General features: G+C 31.4%; 2 protein-coding genes across 2 annotated transcripts in view; both read left to right on the forward strand.

The window, feature by feature from the left end:
- Positions 1–14456: 14456 nt before the first annotated feature.
- Positions 14457–14972, forward strand: LOC140442384 (uncharacterized). The gene has a single exon (XM_072533457.1). The coding sequence runs from the start codon at positions 14457–14459 to the stop codon at positions 14970–14972; it is 516 nt and encodes a 171-aa protein (XP_072389558.1).
- A 6462-nt stretch (positions 14973–21434) lies between these two features.
- The window catches only part of LOC140440712 (uncharacterized), a 216012-nt gene continuing 212604 nt past the window's right edge, over positions 21435–24842 (forward strand). The window contains exon 1 of the mRNA XM_072531074.1: positions 21435–21519. The gene's annotated coding sequence lies outside the window, so the exon portion shown is untranslated. The remainder of the gene's footprint in view (positions 21520–24842) is intronic.

Below are 24842 nucleotides of genomic sequence, written 5' to 3' on the forward strand. Positions count from 1 at the left end.
CAGTGTTTGAGACATTCAAACTATCTATAATACTGTCAATTTCTACGCACAGTAAATGAATCTTAATATTCTTCTGAAGCTATTTTCATGTGGCATGTTAAAGTAATTACTATTTAAATAGGAATAAGCTACAATTAAAGGTTAAAATACGTTTATTGACAAGTACGTCAATTTCCACTTCGGGAATCGTTGTTCGGAGAAGAATTTCCGAAAAACGCTGGCAGTATGAAATACGTTGTATGATGTGTACCAACAGAGTAAGTATTGATTTCTTCAGTGTAAATTTTATGATAAATAAGAACCTTTCTTTAGAAGAAGCTGATAAATAAGATGACAACTGACGAGCATTAATTGAGCAAACTAGTATTGCTGCTTAAGAGCCAGATTTCTTCGTAAATATATGTAAAATGTTGAAAGTGTATTTACAAGAGAAGTATTTTTTTTTACATGAAACTTGGATTTACTTCAAAGGAGATAAAACAAATTCTTGACAAGACAATAGTGCCAAAAGTGTCAGAAAACCAGGAGGTTATGATGGTAAACGTTTTGTAATTGTTCACGCTGGTTCACGTAAAGGATTTGTTTCGGAAGTAAATTTATTGTGTTGTTCAAAATCTAACGTAGCTGATTATCATGGAGAAATGGACAACGAACTTTTTACTAAGTGGATAAGAACATAATTAATACCTAATTTAGAAGAGCCATCATTGGTTGTAATGGATAATGCTTCTTACCACAGTGTCCTTTTAAATAACCAGCCTTCAACTACTTCGGAAACTACTACTTAGGAAAGATTGAATTATTAATTAATATTAAATATGACCCACATTTTTCGAAAGCTGAATTGCTACAAATAGCCAAAAATAACAGAAAATATTTAGGTAATTGACGAATTGCTCCGAGAATATGGTCATGAGGTGTTGAGACTGCCTCTTTATCACTGTGAATTTAACGCAATAGAATTAATTTGGGCAAATTGCAAGTCGTATTACAATATACAAGTATATTGTTATAGATGGGCATGGGTATTCTAATACTGCTGTTTTAAATATGTGAAGTAAGGCACTAGAACAATATAATGCATATATTTGGGAGACATGTGTCAGACATACTAATGGAATTATCAAAAAATTGTATATCCGAGAGTATGGTGAATGTTGACATTCAAACAATTATAATAAATCCTGCTGATAGCTCAGATTCAGACAGTGATGATCTGAGATCTGACAGTAAAGTACATGAGTTTCTATTTCGGTTGGCAGTTTATTGTTATATAGTTACCCAATCTTTTATTTCAGTCTTGTTTCAAAACATGTTTGGTACTTTCTCTACGAATATGCTATGGTATGGAGCGTTGCCTATTAAAATTATTAGGGATGGTTCAGACAAATTTTTTAATAGTTGATTTTCACACCACGATAAAAAATTTGCTTGATTCATTTATTAGTCCATTCTAGCCGATTTAGAGGAAAATATAGCCTCTGTACCCTTAATGCAGCCATTCTCATTACCAGCATGAAGAATAATATATTTACAAAAAAAAATTATTTTAACACCTTCATGTTTTCAATATGATTACGGTTATATATTATGGTGAATATAAATATATATGGTTATCTATCAGTTTTAATAGATTTTACATATTTTATTCTCATCTTACCGTAAGCGACATATAGATCTATAGATCAAGTTTCATTTATAAAAACAAACCTGTACAGTTCTTCATGTGTATATTTTTTATATAATCTCAAAGATTCTGCTCTCTTCACAGCAATATGAGATTGTTAGATCAGTCTTCGCTTTAGATCATCGTTTAGCCATTTACAACCAATGTCTTTCAGCATAATGTTGGGAGACATACGATAACCACTAAACAGATATTTTTTCTTGAATTGGATCCATAAATTGGTCATATGAGTGACAAAAGGAAGAGTTATAATTCTGACTTTTGGGTTCCTAGACAAAGACGAGTATTAGTAAGATTGTAGTGTTGATAACTCAATTTGTGAAAAATATGCACTTATGTCACTGTTTTCCTAAAGGTGCGATATATTAAAAATATTGTTTTTTATAGTCCATGTCTCGGAAGCATGGGAAAGAAAGATACTTTGCAGAATGTTTGGTGGAAAAGTAGTTGAGAGTGGAGAAGACAATAACAAAAGTGGTGAAAAAACGTAGACTAGAATCGCTCGGTCATCTAGAAAGAGTGCAACGTAATAGACTAGTAAAAATATTCCTTGGAGAGTACTTGAGGGCAAACAAAGAGAGGAAGCCCAAAAAAGAAATGGAGAGATGTAGTGGTGGAAGATGTCAGAGAGAAATGGGAATCAGAGATTGACAGCTGATAGCTAAGAACAGAAAACATGGAAATTATCCATACAGCAATGGGCTTAAAAGGCCTGTTAACGCTGTACATACATACAATTGTTTTTTATGTAATTCACTCGATAGTTTTGTATTTCTCAACTTAAGGTAATATAAAATCTTCTTAATAACAATAATAACTTTGTTGTTCTGACTTTAATTTATTTGTTACCGTTCTATATTTAAGTTTATACTAATAATAGTCGGTAGCTATTTAATGTTAAGTCCATCAATCTCCTTAATGGTAAAAAAGAATAAACGCTTCAATAAAAAAAAAGAGTGTGTGTACTTAGTACGCACGTAAGAAGTTATACTTCCATTATAATATGATTTCAACGAAATAAATATATTTTAAAGTCTATTTTTTTTTAATTAAACTAAGTTTAATACCTACTATTTTTTTAAAAAGTCCTTAAAATAATACCAAGAATTAAAAAAAAGTAAGACAACAACACGAGTTGTTCCACAGCTACGTGGTTCCGTAGCGGTCACCCATCCTAATTCTAACCAAGTTCGATACCTCTTCTATGTGACCATAGAAAAAAATTGATATAAAATTAATTTTAATCTTTTTTTCATTATATTTTTATTAATCCTATTCCCGACGAATACTAATCCAAATACAACACAAAAAATATAATAAATAATCTAATTATATAATAAATTTAACTTTATAAAATACATCCACCGGGATAATAGCCACTTTATAATTAATACAAATGACAGTAGTAGGTGTCAGTAATAATTATCTACACATCGACGTACGTTTCATTTAAAATTTTGATTTAACTTGTTTGAAAATGAACTTAGAGTAGGGAATTCTACTCGTCAAGTAGAATTCCCTACTCTAAGAAAATGAATCATGACGCACAGGCAAAGATAGAGTGGACGTACTATATTATTCCATTCATACCTTTAGATTCTTCTTCTTAGAGTGCCATATCCCTACGGAACGTCGGCGACTACCATGCTTATAATATTTTTATACTGATCTCGGTCTTGCGCTACGTGTAGCAATTGGTCCGCTGTCAAACCTGTCCACTGCCGCAAATTCCTCAACCAAGAGAGTTTCTTCCGTCCTATCCATTTCTTTCCTTCGATTTTACCGTTGAGAATTAGCCGAAGGAACTCATATCTTGGTCCTCTAATTATATGTCCAAGATATTCTAGTTTACGTCTCTTAATAATATTTAATAGAGTTCGTTGATGTCCCATTCTTCGAAGAACTTCTTCGTTTCTGGTTCTGCTAGTCCATGGAATTTTTAGTATCCTTCGATACAACCACATCTCAAACGCCTCGATTTTATTCATGATATCGGCGTTTAAAGTCTAAGTTTCACATCCATACAAAAGTACAGACCACACGTGACATCTTGTAAACTTTTCAGGGATTTCCAAATTTAATGAGTTATTGGATAACAGAGGCTTGAATTTTTGAAATGAGTTTCTTGCCTGTTCAATTCTATATCGAATTTCGATAAAAAATTTAGATTCTAAACAACTATTATTATTACCATTTTATCTTCAAAAACCTACTTCTTAACTCAACATTTAAGATATCAAACAATGTAAGACTTTGCCGCATGAGTTTTCGCAGTAAATCAACTGTTTTCGAATTAAGTTTTCTTAAGCTATTGCTACATGTTAAACAAATAGAAATCGCCTATTCAATGCCGTCCTAAATAAATACACCATTTCCGAACAAGACGTGTCTTATTATTTCTTTTAAGCTTTGAAAATAAATCTAAGTATTTCTAATCCGGTAAACTTAGTATTTACAATGTATTAAAATAAAACAAAAATATAAAAAAATTGTTCGTTGTTACGAACAAATATTAAATAAATTATTAATTCTCTCTTTCATAAATTTTACCAATGTAACTTTCAAGAATCATCGACATCAAAGATTACATTTTTTTCTATTCTTTGTGAAACCACAATCTACTCAAATAATTAAATTAAAAACGTGTCTCTCTATGTTTTTCTTCTTCTTCTTATCCCTCTTTATAAGCAATTCTGCTTATTCATTGGCGGATTAATACCTCTTTGTGACATTTTGTAAGTAATAGTCTTGTAACAGAAAAGAAATAAATAAAGGCTGGCTAAACTGTGCCGGAGAGTTACTACTTAACACTCAAAAGAGGATTCGGCCAATTTGCATGCCCTACAGAGACCGTAGAATGAGAAAATAGATGACAAGGTAATCAAATATATATATATATATATATATATATATATATATATATATATATATGAATAGATGTAAATGTAAGTAATAGAATATGGAAGTTTCTCTAGGATACGAGTGGGCGCCAGAAAAGTATTAACATATACCTTCCAAGGTATATTATAATACTGTAATACCCTTTGTGCCGAAATAAAAAAAACACGTATTAATTGAAATATTTAGTTTTCATAACAACTTTCATACCTAACCAAATATATACAGCCTTTAGTGCTTTAAGCTACCCACCACCACTTATGTACAATGTTAACCTAGTTAGGTACTAAATTAATTCCCTGATTATACACAATTTATCCCTGATTTTCTCTAAATTTAAATTTACTGAAAAGTAGGACCTAATACTATTTAATAAATTTACTTCTTCCTCTTATAGTGCTGTGTACCTATAGTGCGTTGGCGAATTATCTTAAGGCTAGATGTCTGTCTTTTGCGGCATGCAAAAGATCGCCAGTGTTATTTATGACTGTCCAGCTCTTTACGTTCTGTAGCCACGACATTTCTTTGCGACCTACTCCTCTCTTGCTTTCAATCTTTCCCTGGATGATTAGTTGAGGGATTGCGTATTTTTTTCCTCTCAGTATATGGCCAAGGTATCCAATGTTTCATACCTTGATCAAATTGAGTAGTTCTCTCTCAGTATTTGCCTTTCTTAAGACTTCCTCGTTTCTCACCCTATCTGTCCATGATATGCGGAACATTCTTAGCAACGTCCACATTTCGAAGGCCTCCAACTTATTAATGGAAGGTACTCTTAACGTCGATATTTCCATGCCGTATAACAATATGGACCATACATAGCATTTAACCATCCTGTAGCGGAGATTGAAGGAAAGATTGCGGTTACATAGTAGCGGTTTAAATTTGATAAAAGCTTGTCTTGCTTGTTCGGTATGGCATTTTATTTCTTGTTGAGGATCCCATTGGTCATTCATTATCATTCCCAAGTATTTAAATGTTTTCAATTGATCGATTGAAGCATTATCTACTTGCAGTTGTATTCTTAAAAGTGCGTTTTTTCTTATTCCCATGCATTTAGTTTTTCCAGCATTTATCTTCAAGTCATATATTTTTCCTACGGTGTTTATTTTATTTAACATCAACTGCATATTATGTTCGTTGTCTGTTATTATCGCGGTGTCATCGGCGTAACGAATTTTATTTATCGGGAACCCGTTTACCTACCTTTATTTCACACTCAGAGTCTTCCAGGAATTTGTAAATTCCTTAAAGGAATTTACAAATATTAAATATAAGTAAGAAAATTTACTAAATCTACCTAAAAAGGTAATTTACTCGCCTACTAAAAATGTAATTCTGTAATTCGGCTTTCAATTAAAAGTATTAATAAAGTTTAATGACCACTCTATCCTGAAAAATACCAATAACGAACTCTCTAATTAAATGTATACACAAAAAACCGTACAAAAGAGTTAATGGTAAGAATTTAAAACCTCAACCTGTAGTCGACAATTAGTCCTTATATATTATTCAATATTATTTAAAAAAGATGACGGGTCTTTATTATGATATGAAATAAAATAATAAAAAATGATGAAGTTGTCCGGGAATAGTCTAATAGAGATCTGGACCTCTGAAGGAACAGCTTAGGATGACGAAAATCAACCCTGGGGATCAGGTGTACAATGCGCCTAGGGAATGACAATTCTTTTTCTTCAAATAAATCCAAAAACAAAACAATTAATTCTTCCCCTTGACTCCTGATTAAACTCCTCGAGTAGGCTAAAAAGAACATTTGTGTTAGCGTTGTTTCTTACTCTTGAGAAAAGGCAGGGAAAAACACAAGGTTTATTAATCTTGAAAGGTTCGTAAAAATGTGACTTTCTAATGGTGTGACAATAATTTATGTGAAATGAATTGATTAAAATTTTAGGATATAAAAGAACGGTATGAGACAGAATATTTTTATAGATAGTCTTAATAGACAATAGATAGTTTTAAAGATATATATATATATATATATATATATATATATATATATATATATATATATATATATATATATATATATATATATTATTAATGGATTTTAGATTAAGCACATTTCCTAATAAAATGATGTGAAAAATGATAAATATACATATATCAACTATCAAAGGAGAAATGACAATATTTTAGAAACCAAAATGGCTGATGGTTTTGATATTTTCTTCTTTTTATTGATACTTAGATCCACTTACCGGCTCAGAGTGGCTATAAACTAAACTGTACACATAACAAAAACAAACCAAAATTCTTCCCAAAAAACAAAATTTACTATTCTTAAAACAAATTTTAGCACATCTCTAGCCGCCTACTAATGAAAGGATTATTAAAGTGACGGACTCGTTACAATTCCTTGCTATTTTGACGACACAGGTCTCCTTCATTCTGCGTGTGTGGTTATTCCATTCTTTTTTTCTATTTTTTGTCCATTCATTTATATACTGTAATTTTTTACTGTTTTCTTCTAATGTCTTCACTTCTCTTTCGATCTCTAAGCGTATTTCCTATAATGCTTCTTAGTACTCTCATCTATGCAATTTCCAGTAGCCTTTGCGTTGTGGCTGTGTCGGGTCCTGTTTTTGAGGCATATGTTATATGCCTCAGTGTTATTAAGACATCCTGCCACTCTATCTGCTTTTTGTACTTGATATTTTTCTTCTTTGTTCAGGTCTTTAGAGCTAGACAGTGTAATTCTCAAGTATTTTATTTCCATTACTTTTTCAATACTGATGCCACCAATTTCTATTTTACATATGGTTGGTTATTTGCTGACTACTATTGTTTCAATTTTGTGCGATGAGATTGTCATACTAAATTTTTTTGCTCCTATGTTAAATCTGTGGACCAGTCTTTGTAGACTATCTTCATCTTGGGCTCTCAATATTGCGTCGTGTGCATAACAGAGTATTTTTATTTCTTTGTTTTCCATTCTGTATACTCTTCCTTTCTTCCTATGTTCAAATAATATATTCGGTATTCGCACGTTTAAACTGTCAAGAGGTCTACTTTCAAATATGAGCTCACACTGCGTGACACCTATACTTTCTGACCTGTGTAATCTGCTCTGCACTACGTCGCCTGTGTCACCTGTGCCTCAATGTGCGGCTCACTTGATCAGCATGTATTGAAAAAACAATTCCACATTTCTCAATTTTAAGTTTCAAGTCAAAATTTTAAGTAAATTCGTTTTTCTGTTCTTTTCTTGTTTGTTTTTATTTTGCATTTAATTTGCCCAAAATTTAAATTGGGTTATTGATTAAAAAGGTTTCTCACCCCTACTCTAAGTAAAGAAAACATGATATTTTAATATGATTAAATAAAATTTATTATAATTGAGTTGTAAATACGTTAAAAAAACGTTAAAAAAAACTTTTTTTGCACATAGTAACAAAAAACACCACTATGTTGTTACTAGCTAAGTTTTTTAACATTCTAACTCTACAATTCTAAGTTACGGTAAGATCAATAATGTTTTTAATAGATAATATATGGTAGCTAATTATAATTTATTCTCTTTCAGCACTGAAGAAGCCAAATTAATTCTCTTTGGCGAAAACGTTCGGCGAAACAATTGATACTCATTAGAGTCTTTCTTGCAGATTTCCCCAATATTTAAGAGTTTACTATATATATATATATATATACATACATATATATATATATATATATATATATATATATATATATATATATATTGTTGTGATTTGCTTATAATTGTAAATCTACTTATATAGTCCTGAAATGTAATAAATTTATCTTTATCAAACAAATCAAAAGCAAAGAATATCTCAGGGCTAAAAATAATTTTTATTTTTTTTTTAATTAAAACGTGGCTTCAAAGTATCTTCTGCTAGTTCCATTTAAGAAGGATGAAAAAAAAGAAAAAGAAATAATAGACAATCAATTCTGATATTATTCCATGGAACTTCTGGCCTTCAAAGCGACAACATCAAGTCCTAATAACACGTCTTAGATTAGGACATACTTCTACAACACATGAATACTTGTTGAAGAAAGAAGAGGAACCAGTGTGTTTTGTTTGTGAATATAAAGTGACAGTGAAGCACATTTTGATTGAGTGTCCAATATACTCAGTGGAAAGACTATATCATCACTTTCCAAAAACATTAAAAGAACTTTTAGGAGAATCTAAATACGTAGCTGACTTGATAGAATTCTTGAAAACTATAAACCTTTTCAATAAAATTTAATACAATACATTAATAATTAAAATATATATTGTATACATTATTATGTAATTGATATTTTGTATATGCCTATTTATGTCTTTATCATTTTTGTATTTTTCTTTTGCTAATAACCCTAAGTGGTTGAAGCAAAATAAATAAAAAAAAATTCTGATATTAAAACAATTGTCCTTTAATTTAAAATATATCCAATTAATTTAAATTTCCGTTGAGGATAAATCTTACACCATACACTATAAATAGAATAAAAAATATAATCAATCATCCACCAAATCACACATCCCTTAATGATCAATAAAAATTAAATACACATATTTCTAAATCAAATATCTCTTAATATAAAAATTTTAGAAAGAATTATTGGTTCCTTGACTTCTTGCCTTAACTATAAAAATATTGCAAATTACAAATAATTGACATTAATGTTGATAGATGGTCGTGATAGAATGTCTATAGAATTTATTTAAACTCAAAACTTTGGTTTTCAAAAAGACTATCTTCCCTTGATTCTGCTTGGATTGTGCCCTGACCAGTTCGCAATGTACTTCCCGGATCCTACCAATTTCCCTGCTCGCTATTCCGCCTACTGTTTCTTTTGATAATAAAAGAAAAAGACAAACAGTATGTGAAAATGTCGTGATGTTTGGAGCTTCACCACAAGCTCCAAACTCCAAGACAAACAAACTGCTTCCTCTCAGACACAACGAAAATATATCTGTTTGTACTTACAGTAATGACTCTATTTCGACTGGAACTCGACTCTGCTTACCACAATGGCTACTTAATTTTCCACACAAACACTAAACACTACTTCTTATAAATTCTCAAAAAAATGTTCACCGGAACCGGTCTCTCTCGATGTTCAACTCACAATCTCATTCTTTTCCCTCATTTCATTCCCGGCAAGCTTTTCACCCCCTTCTTCTTTATCCATCTCAAACCAATCCAAACAAACCTCATCAAACGCATCATCGGATTCTTAGTCCATGAAATTTTTGGTTTTTCCAAAAATTACCTGACGTTAAAATACTTTCCTGCAAACGACCTTGAATTCTTTTCTTTTTTTAACTTTTGTAAAGAGAAAACTCATTAACCAATAATCCTTACTTATTAATAGACTTCGGCAAATATGCATATTGCATATTTTGCATATTGTGCATATTTTATGCAAATATTTCATATTTTGGCATATTTGTATAAAAGTTTGCATAAAGTGCATAAAAGTTCAGATTTTTATACTGTATTTGAAAATTTTTAAACATACCAATTTATTTCAATTCTTGTATAAAATTTTGTAGTCATTTTAATCAAGAAATGATCTAAGTACGTAATCTCTACAGGTACAAAACATTTACAATTTCAAAGAAGATCAATTTAAGTAGCCCTCAACATTCTTAGAAAGTCTCGGTCACTGAGGCATTCAGTTATTGGATAATCGCTAAGGGTTCGCTCATTTGCATTTTATGATCTAATCCCCAAATCTATCTACAATTTATTGTATCTTAACAGCAAGTAAACGGCTAATAGTTTTGTTCCTAATTTAGGGATTTTCCAAAATCTCCCAGTTTATTGAATTAGGTACCTAAACATTTCTAATTTGATGCTCAGATTTGTAAATCATTTTTGTTTTGATATTCAAAGCGTAAACACTCGTTGTGTGTAACAAAAAGGAAGATTGTGATTTTATAATGCCTAAAACAACCAGTGCTTCAACTTGGATTAAACCTTATAAAGAGCTGTCTATGGATATGGGAAAAATCTACTGTTCAGTCTGTGGCAAAATTGTAAATATCTAATATTTTCTATTAAATATCTAATATTTCATACATACAGGGTGTTTCCAAATGACACTTACAACGTTTGACTGTAGATACTTCTCGAAAAATTGAACAAAACGATATAGTTAATGAGGGGTCAAACTTATTTACTTTTCGAGATACAGGGTGTTAAAATTAAAAAAAATTAAATTCTTTTAGTTAATAACAACAATAACTTTAAAACCAATAAACATATTTACTTGAAATTTAGTACTCGTAGGTTGTTTTTAAATGAAAAATAGCTTCCTTTAGTGAGAAAAAATTGTCCATGGTACAATACAATGGTGTGTATTTAGAAAAATTTTTCACCTTTACTTTTTTTATGAAGTCAGCTATTCTAAAACACAATTGTTTTTATTGTAATTGAATTAACAAAAAAAAACTTTTGTTGAATTTTAAAATAAGTTATATGATGTACTAATGGTTAGTAACAAAAACTAATTTGTGGATTATTACTGCATTTAAAACACTTAGCGAGTGTCTTTTTTCCAAACCAGTTATTTGATTAACCAAAAACACCTTGTATATTTTTATATTTTAAAGGTTGGGTTAAAATAAAGGTTTTTATTTTTATTTATAGATAGCATGTGAGAAGAAATTTCAGATAGACCAACATGTGAGAACTGCTTCACACATTGCAAAAAAAGGAAAAATAGGAGGAAAACATCAAACTTCAATGGCTAAATGTTTCCAATCTACTTCAAAAAAATTAGATGAGCAAGAAACTTTTAATGAAGACTTGTGTCGCGCATTAGTGTCTGCAAACATACCGCTTTCAAAATTAGCAAATGTAAATTTTAGTTCGTTTCTAAAAAAATATTGCAAACTTAATGTTCCAAGTGATCGGTCTCTAAGAAGAAATAATGTGAACGGGCTATACTCGTCGGTGTTAATTAATATTAAGGAAGGAATTGCAGATAATTATTTTTACATATTTGTAGACGAAACCACTGATTCCTCAGGAAAGTATATTGCTCATTTATTGATTGGTGTTCTTAAAGAAGATACCTTACCAAAATCTCATCTTATTTCATGCCAGCAACTTGAGAAAACAAATGCTTTAACAATTTCGCGTTTTATACAAGAAACATTAGCAACTTTTTTTCTTCCGGCAACTATTCCTTCTAATAAATTACTGCTTATTTTATCGGATGCTGCTCCTTATATGGTGAAAGCAGGACAAAATTTAAAAATATTTTTCCCAGATTTAATACATGTTACTTGTGTAGCGCATGGATTAAACAGAGTTGCAGAGGAAATACGAAAAAAGTTTCCTCTTGTAAATACCATGATATCCAGTGTCAAAAAAGTATTTCTTAAATCTTCTATAAGAATTCAACTTTATAAAGAAATGCTACCTAACATTCCTCTTCCACCACAACCTATTTTAACGCGATGGGGAACATGGTTAGAAGCAGCTAATTTTTATGCAGATCATTTTGTTAAAATAAAGAACATAATTGATACGTTAACAGATGAAAGTTCCCAATCTCTTTTGGATTCTAAACAAACTTTTCAGAATAACTTGCTTCAACAAGAACTTTCATTTATAAAATCAAATTTTAGTTTTGTTCAAAAAACAATTACTCAGTTAGAATCACCAAAACTGTCATTGTTCGAAAGTACAGCATTAATAAAAGAATTTGCGTCATGTTGTCGGAACGTTAGAGGTAATATTGGAAAAGATATTTTAAAAAAATTTGAAGCTACTATGGAAAAAAATAAAGGTTACCATATTCTTTCTGAAGTAGTCAGTGTTCTAGCTGGAAATATTTCGGAAACAATTAATTTAGAACCAAATGTTTTGGTTAATTTGAAAAATGCTCCCGTTACATCAGTTGATGTTGAACGAAGTTTTTCCATATATAAATATATGTACTCAGACAGAAGCCACAAGTTTTTGTTAGAAAATTTTGAACACCACTTGGTCATTTATTGTTACCATAATTCTAAATAAGTTTATTCATACTTAAAAATGATGTAGTTACTTAAAATAAATGTAAATCTTAATGAATAGTAGGAAATATTTAGTTATGTACACTTTTTTTTTTAAATAAAATTGTTACAATTTTACGATTTTTTTATTTATTTGTATGCATATTTTGTAAAATATTTGCATATGTTCTGGTAAACACGTGCATATTTATGCGCATATTTTCTACATTTTTATTTGCATATTTGCCGAAGTCTACTTATTACTTTCTAATCTATTATAACCGCAAATTTCAAATAGTTGTGTATTAAATCTACCTGGTCATGTCCAAACTGTATTGTCTTTTTATCGGAGAAAACTTTCCAAATTTTTAATGGTCTTTTGATTTTAATTTTATTTAAAATTTGGGGATCTTATTAACACATATATATATATATATATATATATATATATATATATATATATATATATATATATATATATATATATAAATAAAACGAAAGAAGATCTGATCCCATTATTAAAATCTTTTTTATTACTACCCTCATTCTAGTTGCGCTCTTTTAATAGATCCGTCACTGGCTCGCAATTATGTAGATTAGAACTGACTTTAAGCGATGTAAAGTGAGCCCAATTTAAGCAATGTGGGCTATTACAGCTGGAAATTTGCGGGTCTAGTGGTTACAGGCCCCAGTTGCAGATTAGCTGCAACGTTTTTACTTCCGACTTTTGTCTTCGTTAAAAGGCTTTTCTCTAGTTGCTAGCATGTTTTCCAGGATTACAACGTTCAGTTCAAACTGCAACAGCAGAAAAGGAATATTTACGACATAATTTATTTGTGTCGCTTACACAAAAACATAAATAAAGACATTATTTCTTTTTCTATTTTCTTTTTTAACACTCCGTTTGACGACGGTGGTCTGTCAGGCCAAGCCTACGACGTAAAATGTTATTTTCTTAAAAATAAATACTTTATTTATTTATTTTATTTTCCCTCTAGTTTCGGGTATGATAAGCAAATCGTAGAAAATTATATAAATATTATACAGATTGTTTCACTGGGCTGGGTTTACCCGATCGAGAATATGCAGTGTAATTCTTAGATATGCCTAAGTTTTTATTTTAATTTAGTGTGAAATACGTCTGATAATAAATAAAGTGATTTCACGAGAACTCTACATAGCAGTTAATGGTTTTATTGATCAATTTGCGTATCCTGTTTTTAAGGTTAGTAAGTCTTTTAATAATTTTGACAGTGAAACTTAGGACAATTGTTTCAGTGATATATCCTTATAAAAGAAAAATTCAACGTCTAATTATTATATATGAAGGAGTAACTTGAAATAATTCGGATGTAGAAAATGATTCGAATAGTTCTATTGCAGACCATGATAGAGAAGGGTTTAGCGATCATGACACGAAATCTGAGCAAGAGGATATCCCGGAAGCAACACCAACGATTTAAAAACAAACAATTAGTGAAGAGCAATCTGGCAGGAGATTATATTATTGAGTAAGCGTAGGCGTAAGATGGAAATAGATTGGAACAAATTTGCTCCACCTACAAATATTCATACACGACAAGAAAATATAGTTTCTCACTTACCAGGAACTATCCGAAAAGCAAAAAACGCAAAGAGTCCCATTGAATCGTGGAATCTTCTAATGCAAAATAGTATTGAACTTGTAGTTCTTGTAGTATAGTGTGTTGTAAAACTTTAGATTTTTGTTAAAAGTAATACGTTTTGATAATAAACAACCCAGAAACGAAAGACTCAAAATCGATAAACTAGCTCCGATAAGAGAGATTTTTGAAACATTTGTAACAAACAGTCAATATTGTTATATGATGCTTTTTTGCTTTTCGTAGAAGGTGTAGCTTACGCATGTACATTCCAAACAAACCCAAAAAATATGGTATCAAATTATTTACCACTATCGATGCAAAATCATTTTACGCTAATATGGAAATATATGCTAGTCAACAACCTTCTGGACCATATAAAGTAGATAATTCATGTGCAGCAGTTATTACAAGGATGTATGAACCTCTCTATGGAACAGAAATAAATATTACGATGGATCGCTGGTTTGTTAATTGCAGCCTTGTTCTGCAACTGACAAGAGAACACAGGCTAACCGTTGTGAGTACGACTCAGTCCCAAAGGAAAGGATTGCCTCCAATTATGACCAATGTAAAACACCGCCCTGTAAGTTTCTCTATTTTTGGTTTTGGAGCACATATGATGGTGATATCACATGTACTCAAAAAGTATAAAAATGTGTTACTAGTTTCATCCTTTCATCACAGTGATACAGTAGCCGAAACTAGCAAGAGTCCAGAGATGATTTTATTCTATAGTGATACCAAATGTTTAGTAGATATTGTAGATAAAATGTAGATGTAGATGTAGATAAACCAGTAAACATAAATGTGACACAAGCATATGCACCAACAGCAGATAAGTCAGAAGAAGAAATAACTAAGTTCTATAAAGATCTGGAAAAAGCAATAAGACTAACAAAGAAAGAGGACATAAACATAATAATGGGCGACTTTAACGCCAAGGTGGGTAAAGGAAGATATGAAGACATAATTGGAGAGTACGGCCTTGGAGTTAGAAATGAAAGAGGCGACCTGCTGTGTGAATTCTGCCAGGAGAACGGTTTTGTCGTCATGAACACATGGTTTCAGCTCCCACCTCGTAAGTTATATACTTGGAAATCACCAGGAGACCGTCCAAATCGAATAATTAGAAACCAAATTGACTACGTTTTAATAAACAGAAGATTTCGTAACGCTATCAAAAGAATCGCAGCATATCCAGGTGCTGATATTGCATCCGATCATAATCCGCTAATAGCAGATGTGAGGTTAAAACTAGCAAAAATTAAGAGAACAAATACAAACACCAGCACGCCTATAAATACAAGAGAACTGATGAGAGACGAAAATCTGAAGAAGAGTTATGCAAATCAAATTAATGAAAGAATGCGAATAATAGAACAAAATGATGATATCAAAGAGATGGTCAATGATATTAAAGGAACGATTCTGGCAGTAAACAGGGAAGTTAAAACACAGATCAGGAAGAGAAAGCATAACGAATGGATGACGGACGAAATTATGGATCTAATGGAAAAGCGAAGGCAACATAAACAACAACGTAATCAAGACAAATACAAACAGATACACAAAGAAATTCGCCAGAAAATTAAGAAAGCAAAAGAACGTTGGATGGTGGAAAGGTGCAACGAAATAGAACAATTGCAGGAAAAAGGAGATAGTTTTGGACTACATAAGAAGATCAAAGAAATATCGAATATACACAAAAGCCACCACAGAACAAGAATACGGAACGACAGAAACGAATACATAGAGTCAGAAGAGGAGATAGCAATGGCGTGGAAAGAATACGTAGAAAGACTTTTTAATGACGAAAGACCAACACAACCAACGCGCAAACTTCCTTCCGAAAACTTATCAGGGCCATCAATAATGCGAAGTGAAATAGAGTATGCAGTTAGAACCACAAAGATGCATAAAGCAACAGGTCCAGATAAAATTAATATAGAAGCAATAAAACTACTAGACGAGGAGAATATCGAAATCTTGGTAAAGCTGTTCAATAGAATTTATGATACTGGTTACATTCCGCGAGAATGGCTGCAGTCATCCTTTGTGATGATTCCAAAAACAGCTAATGCCACAAAATGCAATGAACACCGCTTAATCAGTTTAATGAGTCACTTGCTAAAACTCTTTCTTAGGATATTACACTCAAGAATATATAAGATACTAGAAGAACGTAGCGGGTCAACACAATTCGGTTTTAAGGGAGGACTAGGAACAAGAGAGGCAATTTTATGTTTGAACACTTTAATACAAAACTGTTTAGATCAACGAAAAGATGTCTACCTCACCTTCATCGACTACGAGAAGGCATTTGACAATGTTAAACATGATATCATGATGGAACTACTACATAGGGCCAACATTAACCAGAAGGAGATCAGAATTATTCAGAATCTATACTGGAACCAAATGGCAAAGGTGAGGATTGATCAAGACCAATATACGGATGAATTTGAAATCCGGAAAGGTGTCCGCCAAGGCTGCATACTCTCTCCGATGCTTTTTAATTTATATGTTGAAAATATATTTGCGGAAGCATTAGAAGACACGGAATTAGGCATTAAGGTGAACGGCATACCAATTAGTAACCTACGCTATGCGGATGACACAGTGATTATAACTGATAAATTGGAAGATCAGCAGTTATTACTCGATAGGGTGAATAGCATAGGTAAAAAATATGGCCTCAAAATCAACATTTTGAAAACGAAATATATGGTCATTAGCAGAAACCCTCCAGAAAACCCGATAATATGCATAGGTGACGATCGCATAAAACGCGTGAAAACTTTTAAATACCTTGGCACCACAATCAATGACCAATCGGATCCACAACAAGAGATAAAAACCCGAATACAAATGGCAAGACAAGCTTTTGTAAAATTCAGACCGCTTCTATGTAATCAAAACCTACATTTCGAAATACGCTACAGAATGGTCAAGTGCTACATATGGTCCATCTTGCTTTATGGCATGGAAACGTGGACTTTGAAAAAAACATCTATCAACAAACTTGAAGCATTTGAAATGTGGTCATTAAGAAGAATGATGCGCATACCTTGGGTGGATAGAGTTCGAAACGATGACGTCCTTAAGAGAGCCGGCGTGGAAAGGGAACTCTTTAAATTAATTAAAAAACGCAAGATTGGTTACCTTGGGCACATATTGAGAGGAGCAAAATATGAAATACCTCAGTTAATCCTACAAGGGAAGATCGAAGGTAGAAGAGGAGCCGGCCGCAAACAATTATCCTGGTTAAGAAATATTAAAGAATGGACAGGAATACACAATACAGGCGAGCTGTGTCACGCCGCCAAGAACAGAATTCTAGTAATGAGATAGTCGCCTACGCACTTTGGTGTATGGCATGTGAAGAAGAAGAAGTAGATAAAATTTTATCATCTTGGCCACTTGTAGTTTTTTATGAGGTCCTAAATATCGCCAGTACAAACGCTTTTGTAATTACCAAACATAATAATCCCAATATGAAATATAATAAACAACGACGACAATTTAAAAAAAAATTAGGATGAGACCTAGTAAAAAGTTATTTGAAATCAAGGGCTACAACGTCAGGATTACATTCTAACACTCGACAAACTGTTATTAAATACTTTGGAATGCCGACACAAAACCGACATAACCCACCACAGGTAAAAGAGGGCATTGCAAATACTGTAAGAAAAGAAAAACCGGATATTTGTGCACATTTTGCAAATGTTGGTTATGCATGGATTATATCGTAGCTTGCTGTGAGGAGTCTATTCAGCAAAACCTAAGAAACTGTCCGCGTGGTTAATTTTTCTGTATTTTCTGTGTCATATAATTTTGCTGAACAGAGAGATATAAAACGAAAAATATAACAACAAGAAGGAACATTAGAGAAGCGAAAGAAAAAGAACCAATGGAAAGATGCGAAGGAATTGGGATTTCGCGGTTAAAGTACGATAGCCCCAATGTACATAAAAAAGTTAAAAAACACAGGTGGACTAAGACAGAAACAGGAAGGAAATCTTACTGATACTGACGAAAACATCATCCTGGACAAACAGCATAAAATATGAACGCGCAATAAATACCTAAAGAAACTATTTGAAGACCAAAGATATAACACCTTTGAGCTAGACGAGAAGGTTACTGATGGATCAAGAATATTACAGCAGGAAGTTTATTCTGAAATAACACAGCTAAAGGAAGGTAAAACAGCAGGCTCCGACAATATTCAAGCAGGTATACCTCAAACTAATGGACAACGAATCAATACTAATAATAACAAAGATACTTAAAAATATATGCAAACCTGGAGAAAGACTGACAGAATGGCTGAGGTCTGATTTTATAGCACTTCCATAAAACCAGCAGTCAAGAAATGCGAAGAATACTAAAATTATTTCCAAAGATAATCCAAGTTCTAAATGCTGTTGGTAAGAGAGAGAGGCCTTGTTTTCAGCACAAGTCTTAGTTCAGAGACGCAGAGATATCAATTGCAATGTATAGGTGCTTAAGAGAAAGCTTTTAAACAAGTAGAGCATGCCAAGACAAAGCAAATACTAGAAAAAGCAGAAATTAAGAACCAAGATCTGAAAATAATTAGAAATCTTTCTAAAAAATCAGACTGCAAATCTTAAAATTGAAGGTGAACACACCAAATACGTAAATATCATGGGTAGAGTGAAATAAGGCTATATTTGGCTCCTATAATCTTCAATCTCTATTCTAAAAGAATATTTAGCGAAACTTTGCACGAAACTGAAAAAGGCATTCTTCTAAACGTGCATTGGCTAAACAACATCAGATATGCTGGTGACACTGTATTACTGTCAACAACACGCAACAACACGGACTTATTATACACGCAAAGGCGACAAAGTTTATATTAATTAGCAAGAAAAATATAACAGTAGGTCAACGCAACGTAATCCAAACCCAGTAGAAAAATAACGCACTTCAACTACTTCGGCATCATAATAAATATTTAATGGACAAACAACTAGGAGATAAGTGCGCGCATCCGAAAAGCTAGATCCACCTTCAACCAGATTGGGAGTCTCCTTCAAGGGTCTTCACCTCTCTCGTGGTATAAAAGTAAGAATACTGCGATGTTGTTTCTTCTTTGTCCTTTTTGATGGTGTTGAATCGAGTACCTTGCAAAAAAATATGTGAAGAAGATTAAAACCATTTGGGATGTAGATATATAAAAAATAGTGGGCTGAAACGATAGGAAGTACGTCTGTCCGATCTATACAAGCTGAAAAAAGCCCAGACTTTTTACGACCGAAAACGAAAAGAACAATTAAGAGCTAAGGAAGGTCCTCCTCCTTTCGAATGCATTGCCATGTACTATCAGAAAAATGTAAATCTTTCAAACATTGCCACTAACGATGTATACCATTTCAGCATTTCCTACATATATGCGAAATAAGTTTCGAAAAAAGGAGCAAATGAAGTATGCCCTTTTTATTTATTTACATAATGAACCGACTACCAGTTGAGATGAAAGATCCTTACATTTTTTGTGACGAAGCGGGGGGCCAGAACAAAAATTATACGATGGTCCGTTTCATTCACTATGTTGTAAAAAGGTTAAACTCCAAAAAAATAACCTATCCTGTTTGTAAGCATTTCTACCTCAAATACGCTAAGAACATGGGTGTCACCAATGTCAAAAAAAGATGGAAACACCACAAGACTGGATTGATAATATTCGAAATTCACGACGCGAACCTTTTCCTTTCTAGGTAATTGCAATAAAGCAGAAACATGTACGCAAATGGCCACAGTTTTTCGGGAAGCGTTACGGGAAAAATGTCCGTTTGGTACTCAAAAAATGAAAGATATTCTTGTCCGGCCATTGTAAGTCTGTATGAATTCGAGATAACTACAATGGTGTTTGGATCCTGCAGGAAGAAAACTCGACAGTGTGCAAAAGATAGTCATCTTACTCAGACAGGTTTGTTCCTACTTAAACTACCCCTACTACAAAATTCTTACCATTAATAAAGTAAAATAAAATGATATAAAGCATTGTCTAAATTTCTTTGTAATGTTTCCCACCATTGAAAAACGAATGCCATTCGAGTTTTAAATGTTTATAAGTTGTTGTGTGTAAGGAATTTTGTTTTATTCATTGTAATTTCTAAATATAATGCGCTGCAAAAGTAGGGGAAAATTACTTTTAATGTATATTGAATTTTAAAATTTTTGTAATGTTTAACCAATAAACTTTTTTATCAGAAAAACATATTCCTTTACTCTCGCGTCACCAATAATAAAACATCCTGAAAACTTTTAATCAAGTTGATCGTATACATTTGTATAAGTTCTTGTTTTAGCTTTTGTTACTGCTACGTTCGTTATTTTTTTGACGATCATATAGTTTGGCAGACCCGTGTCCAACCTATTTTTCTGCTACTATTTGTATAGCTCTTTCTGCTTTATTTTTCTTGAATTTTTTTTGACCACCACCAGGTTTTTTATTTATTTATTTTATTTAAGGATTTTAATAACAGTATATTTATTAATACTGGTTATATTTTTTTAAATTGTAATTGGAGTTCCCTTTATGTTTCAGCATATTCTTTCTACTATTTTACCCTCAATAGACCTTGTTTCTCATATTATAAAACCAACTACTTGATTTTTTGGGGTCTTCTCCAAAATCTTGATTTGGTTAAGCTTTTTACTTCGATGTCCAGCACCAGCAACTTACGTTGTTGACTCACAATCTCACTAAATATTTCTTTGCAGTTAGGATGTTCTACTATTTCTACTATTAATTAAATACGTTTTAGAATGTAATTTAATTAAATTATATCAACCGAATTTTCAGTTGTTTCAAATTTGAAAGTGACTACCTTATTACAGCAATTTATTGTTTATTTTAATTACTTGTGTCCCATAAAAGATTTTACAAATCTTGTTTTAGTTATTTTTGCTTCATTTTATGAAATTGTCTTTCCTAATGTGTAAAACAAGAGGAAATCCATTTTTGATTTTATATATACGTCATCAAAACCCTATTATTTATTAGCTATTTAGAAGATATATAGATAAATTTTATATACGTTACTGTCCAATTTACCATAAAAGGTAAATTGTATGTGGGCGCAACCACCCTGCATCCAGGTTCGACTGGCGCCTGGAGAGAAACGCTCATCCAGATTCCAGTTTCCAGCGTTTCTAAAATCTGACAGCGATGGCGCCTATCCAGTGCGTTTTCAACTTCCGTCGGGAATAGACATCTCTTAAAAAAAAAAAACTGTTATTTGTACGTGTGTAAAAGTTATTTTGAATAAAAATTAAAATATGTCCTGGTAGGTAAAAAAATATATTTCTTATATATTTGTGCCCAAATTTAAATTTTTTTCAGGTTTTAAATATAAAACAGAGCTTTTTTTATATTTTTCAAGTAAAATTAATCTAATTAATTTACATACTTTACTTAAAACTTAAATTAAAAGATATCGATAATTTTTCAAAAGAAAAAAATTACTAAATAGAATTCTAATATATTTTATTCACATGTTTTCCATAAAATTTAAAAACAAAGGATAATTTTTAAGTTACAACTATTAAATAAATTTTTGATATTCATTTTTTTCCAATATTTTCTTCCTTTTTGATATAAAATACAGATGTAGAAAAGAACATAAGTAATTATTTTGAAAACAATGTTTAAACTATCAAATCAAAGTTTTTTTTTGGAAAACATTGGATCAAATTAGTTGGGTGGTCAAGCAATTCCAGCTTGTCAGTTTCGACTTAACAAGATCCATTAAGCTACCCATTACATTTACGTTCAGCATTGCTAATATGGATGCGAAGCAAATAAACTTGCTTAGAGATGTTTTCCGTAATATATGTTTCAGGAAATCTCCTTTTAGTAGCTCTTTGTTTAGCCGTTTGTTTAATTTTCATAATTTAGTACAGACTCCTGTGCACTCTAGTTATTCATGATACGGCTTTGTGAACATATACACTTAAGTTTATATAGTACATTTCGTGAGGACTATTTTTTATTACGGATGAAAGCTTTGACTTAAACGATCCACTGCGCTGAGAAAGGTAATAGTAATTATGCCAATATTACAAGCATCGTCAAAGACAAGCTAAAACACTTTAACATTAACTTTAATAAATTAACTGATAATTAATTAGGTAAAAATAAATACGAATATGATTTACTCACAATTAATTTATCCTACCACCAACGACCGGTTTTGCATACTATAACTTGCTATGTATCTTCAGGTCAACGGTACCTACATAATAAACTAAATGCTGAAAATATAATAACCCGTATTAGGGTGCTGTCTGGTACAGAATATACAGCAGTTATGCCAATATTATATGTTTGTGATTATTAAATATGATTTTAAATTGATTAAATAAAAATTAAGTGAAAAATGATTTAGTAAAATTAAAATTAAATAATAATTACTTAAATGCTATTACAAGGAATATTATTAAATATTTGAGAATCATCGGTGATCATCGGTTTGAAAATTATGTTAAAAAATATAAATCAAACAAATTAAACGCCCAATTAGAACTTGAATTCATCCCTGTCAATTGAGTGTTAACATAAACACGGGATTAAACCTAACTTCATACATTACTTATTTAATACATATTTTACAAAACCAAAATTCATTTTATTTTATTACATTTTCTAATTATGTGATCATCATCCGCCCTTTTCTTCACCACCCTCCCCCTATTGAAACTGTTACTTTAATTAAATTAAATTGGATTTGTTAATTTTATTTTATTTTACTTCAAAAATTAAAAACATAAATTAAAAAATAAAAATAAAAATAGCTTATTACATCCATTTTTATATTGTCATTATCACTTACAATAGTAATGAGGCTAGATTAATTTTTTTAAAAATATTTTAAATTTTGAAAAATTAAAGTCTTATTCTTATTTTTTTTACCTATTTGAATTACACAGGCAACATATTCAATATTTAGATAATTAATTATTAGTACAAAAATAAAAGAAAATTACAAATTCCATTGTTTAAATTTTAGTGAAAAGTATTTCTTGATAAAATAGTAAGTGTATTATAGTCCTACAAGAGATCTAAGAGAGTTAATATTATTTATTATCGGTAAGTGTCTACCGCAAGCCAGCGGGTGATCGCCTCTGGATAGGATCGTACTTTTATTTCCGATTTGCATTACTTATTCGATTGTTAGGTGTGCTTAAAAGCCGGTCTTTATCATTGCCTACTAAAGTTATAATAGTTGCAAAAATATTTACATACACTACATTCAGATATTCACAAAACTTTATCATTTCTAAATAGAGTACAGAAAGAACAGAGACAAAAATATTTTAGAAAATTATTTTCAAAATTGAGGTGTGTCTAAAAGCTGGTTTTATACGGTTATAAACTGAATTTAAAAATATTTACATAACTTACGTATACAAACAAGGTTTACCGTGTATAAATACAATTCAAAAAATACTTACATTAAAAAAATTCAGTCAGTCAAAAAGTCAGTTTCAATATCACTGTTGTTATCTAGATCTATAATAATTGTTTCTTTGAGCAACCTATCCGTATTTATATGTTCTTTCCATCTTTAAAACTGTAGCATTTGTAAATTTATTGGAATCCCCTCGTATATGCGATAAATTGAAATCCCCATATATATGTTTGAAAAATCGAAGAATATTTTTAATGTTTCTCAGTTCCTATCTTACAAGTTAAATTACCCAAAAAGTATTTTCAATTCCTTCTTAGGTCGGCTCGAGTTAATATAAACCATTTTAGAGTTGTTTATTATTTAACAGATGTGTACTTCCTCGATATTTCTTTTAATGTTTTATTTGAACTGCTTGATATTGCGTTTTCTAATAAATGATTTGCGTTTGATTCTTTGGGTACAGTTTCCTTTAAGTTTCTGAATATGCTGTCTCCAGATAAGCTTTTTATCAAAGGTGATACCAAGAAGTGTCAAATAATTAACTGTTTGTAAACGAAGTCCGTTTAGAGTTATAGAGGGTGGATTAGGTTTATGCTTTTTGGTAAAGTGAATTACTTTGGATTTAGGAGCTGAAAACACAAATCCAGCACGCGTGGACCAGGTGCCTATTTTGTTTATTGTGTTTTGTAGCAAAGTGCTGGTGGTAGCTGTGACTCTGCCTCGGCAGTATAATATAATATCATCAGCATATATCGAGTACCTGACTGGTGGTTCTATATATGAGGAAAAATCATTCATGCTAAGTAAAAATAAGGTAGTGCTTAAGACTGAGCCCTAAGGCAAACCGTTGTCCAAAGCGTGTGGTTTTGATATTTTTCCATTTGTTAATACTCTAAAATATCGACTTGTTAAAAAATTTTTTAAAAATAAATAAATGTTACCAGTTAAATTATATTCCGTTAATTTTCTTAGAATTAGAGGTCTTTGTACAGTGTCGAAGGCACTTTGGATATCTAAAGTTACTGCTATGACTTCGCTTCTATTCGAAAATGCATTAACAATGTCAGTATGTAGTGTGACCAGGTTATCCATTGTACTTCGATTTGATCTGAAACCTGTTTGGAATGGGTCAAGGATATTATTTCTTTCTAGATACCATAGTAAGCGTTTATTGACCATATTTTCTAACAGTTTACATA

The sequence above is a fragment of the Diabrotica undecimpunctata genome, chromosome 5, assembly GCF_040954645.1.
Source record: "Diabrotica undecimpunctata isolate CICGRU chromosome 5, icDiaUnde3, whole genome shotgun sequence".
Taxonomy (NCBI): domain Eukaryota; kingdom Metazoa; phylum Arthropoda; class Insecta; order Coleoptera; family Chrysomelidae; genus Diabrotica; species Diabrotica undecimpunctata.

Excerpts from the sequence above, each read along its gene's own strand:
- LOC140442384 (XM_072533457.1), top strand. The coding sequence starts at position 14,457 with ATGTACATTCCAAACAAACCCAAAAAATATGGTATCAAATTATTTACC.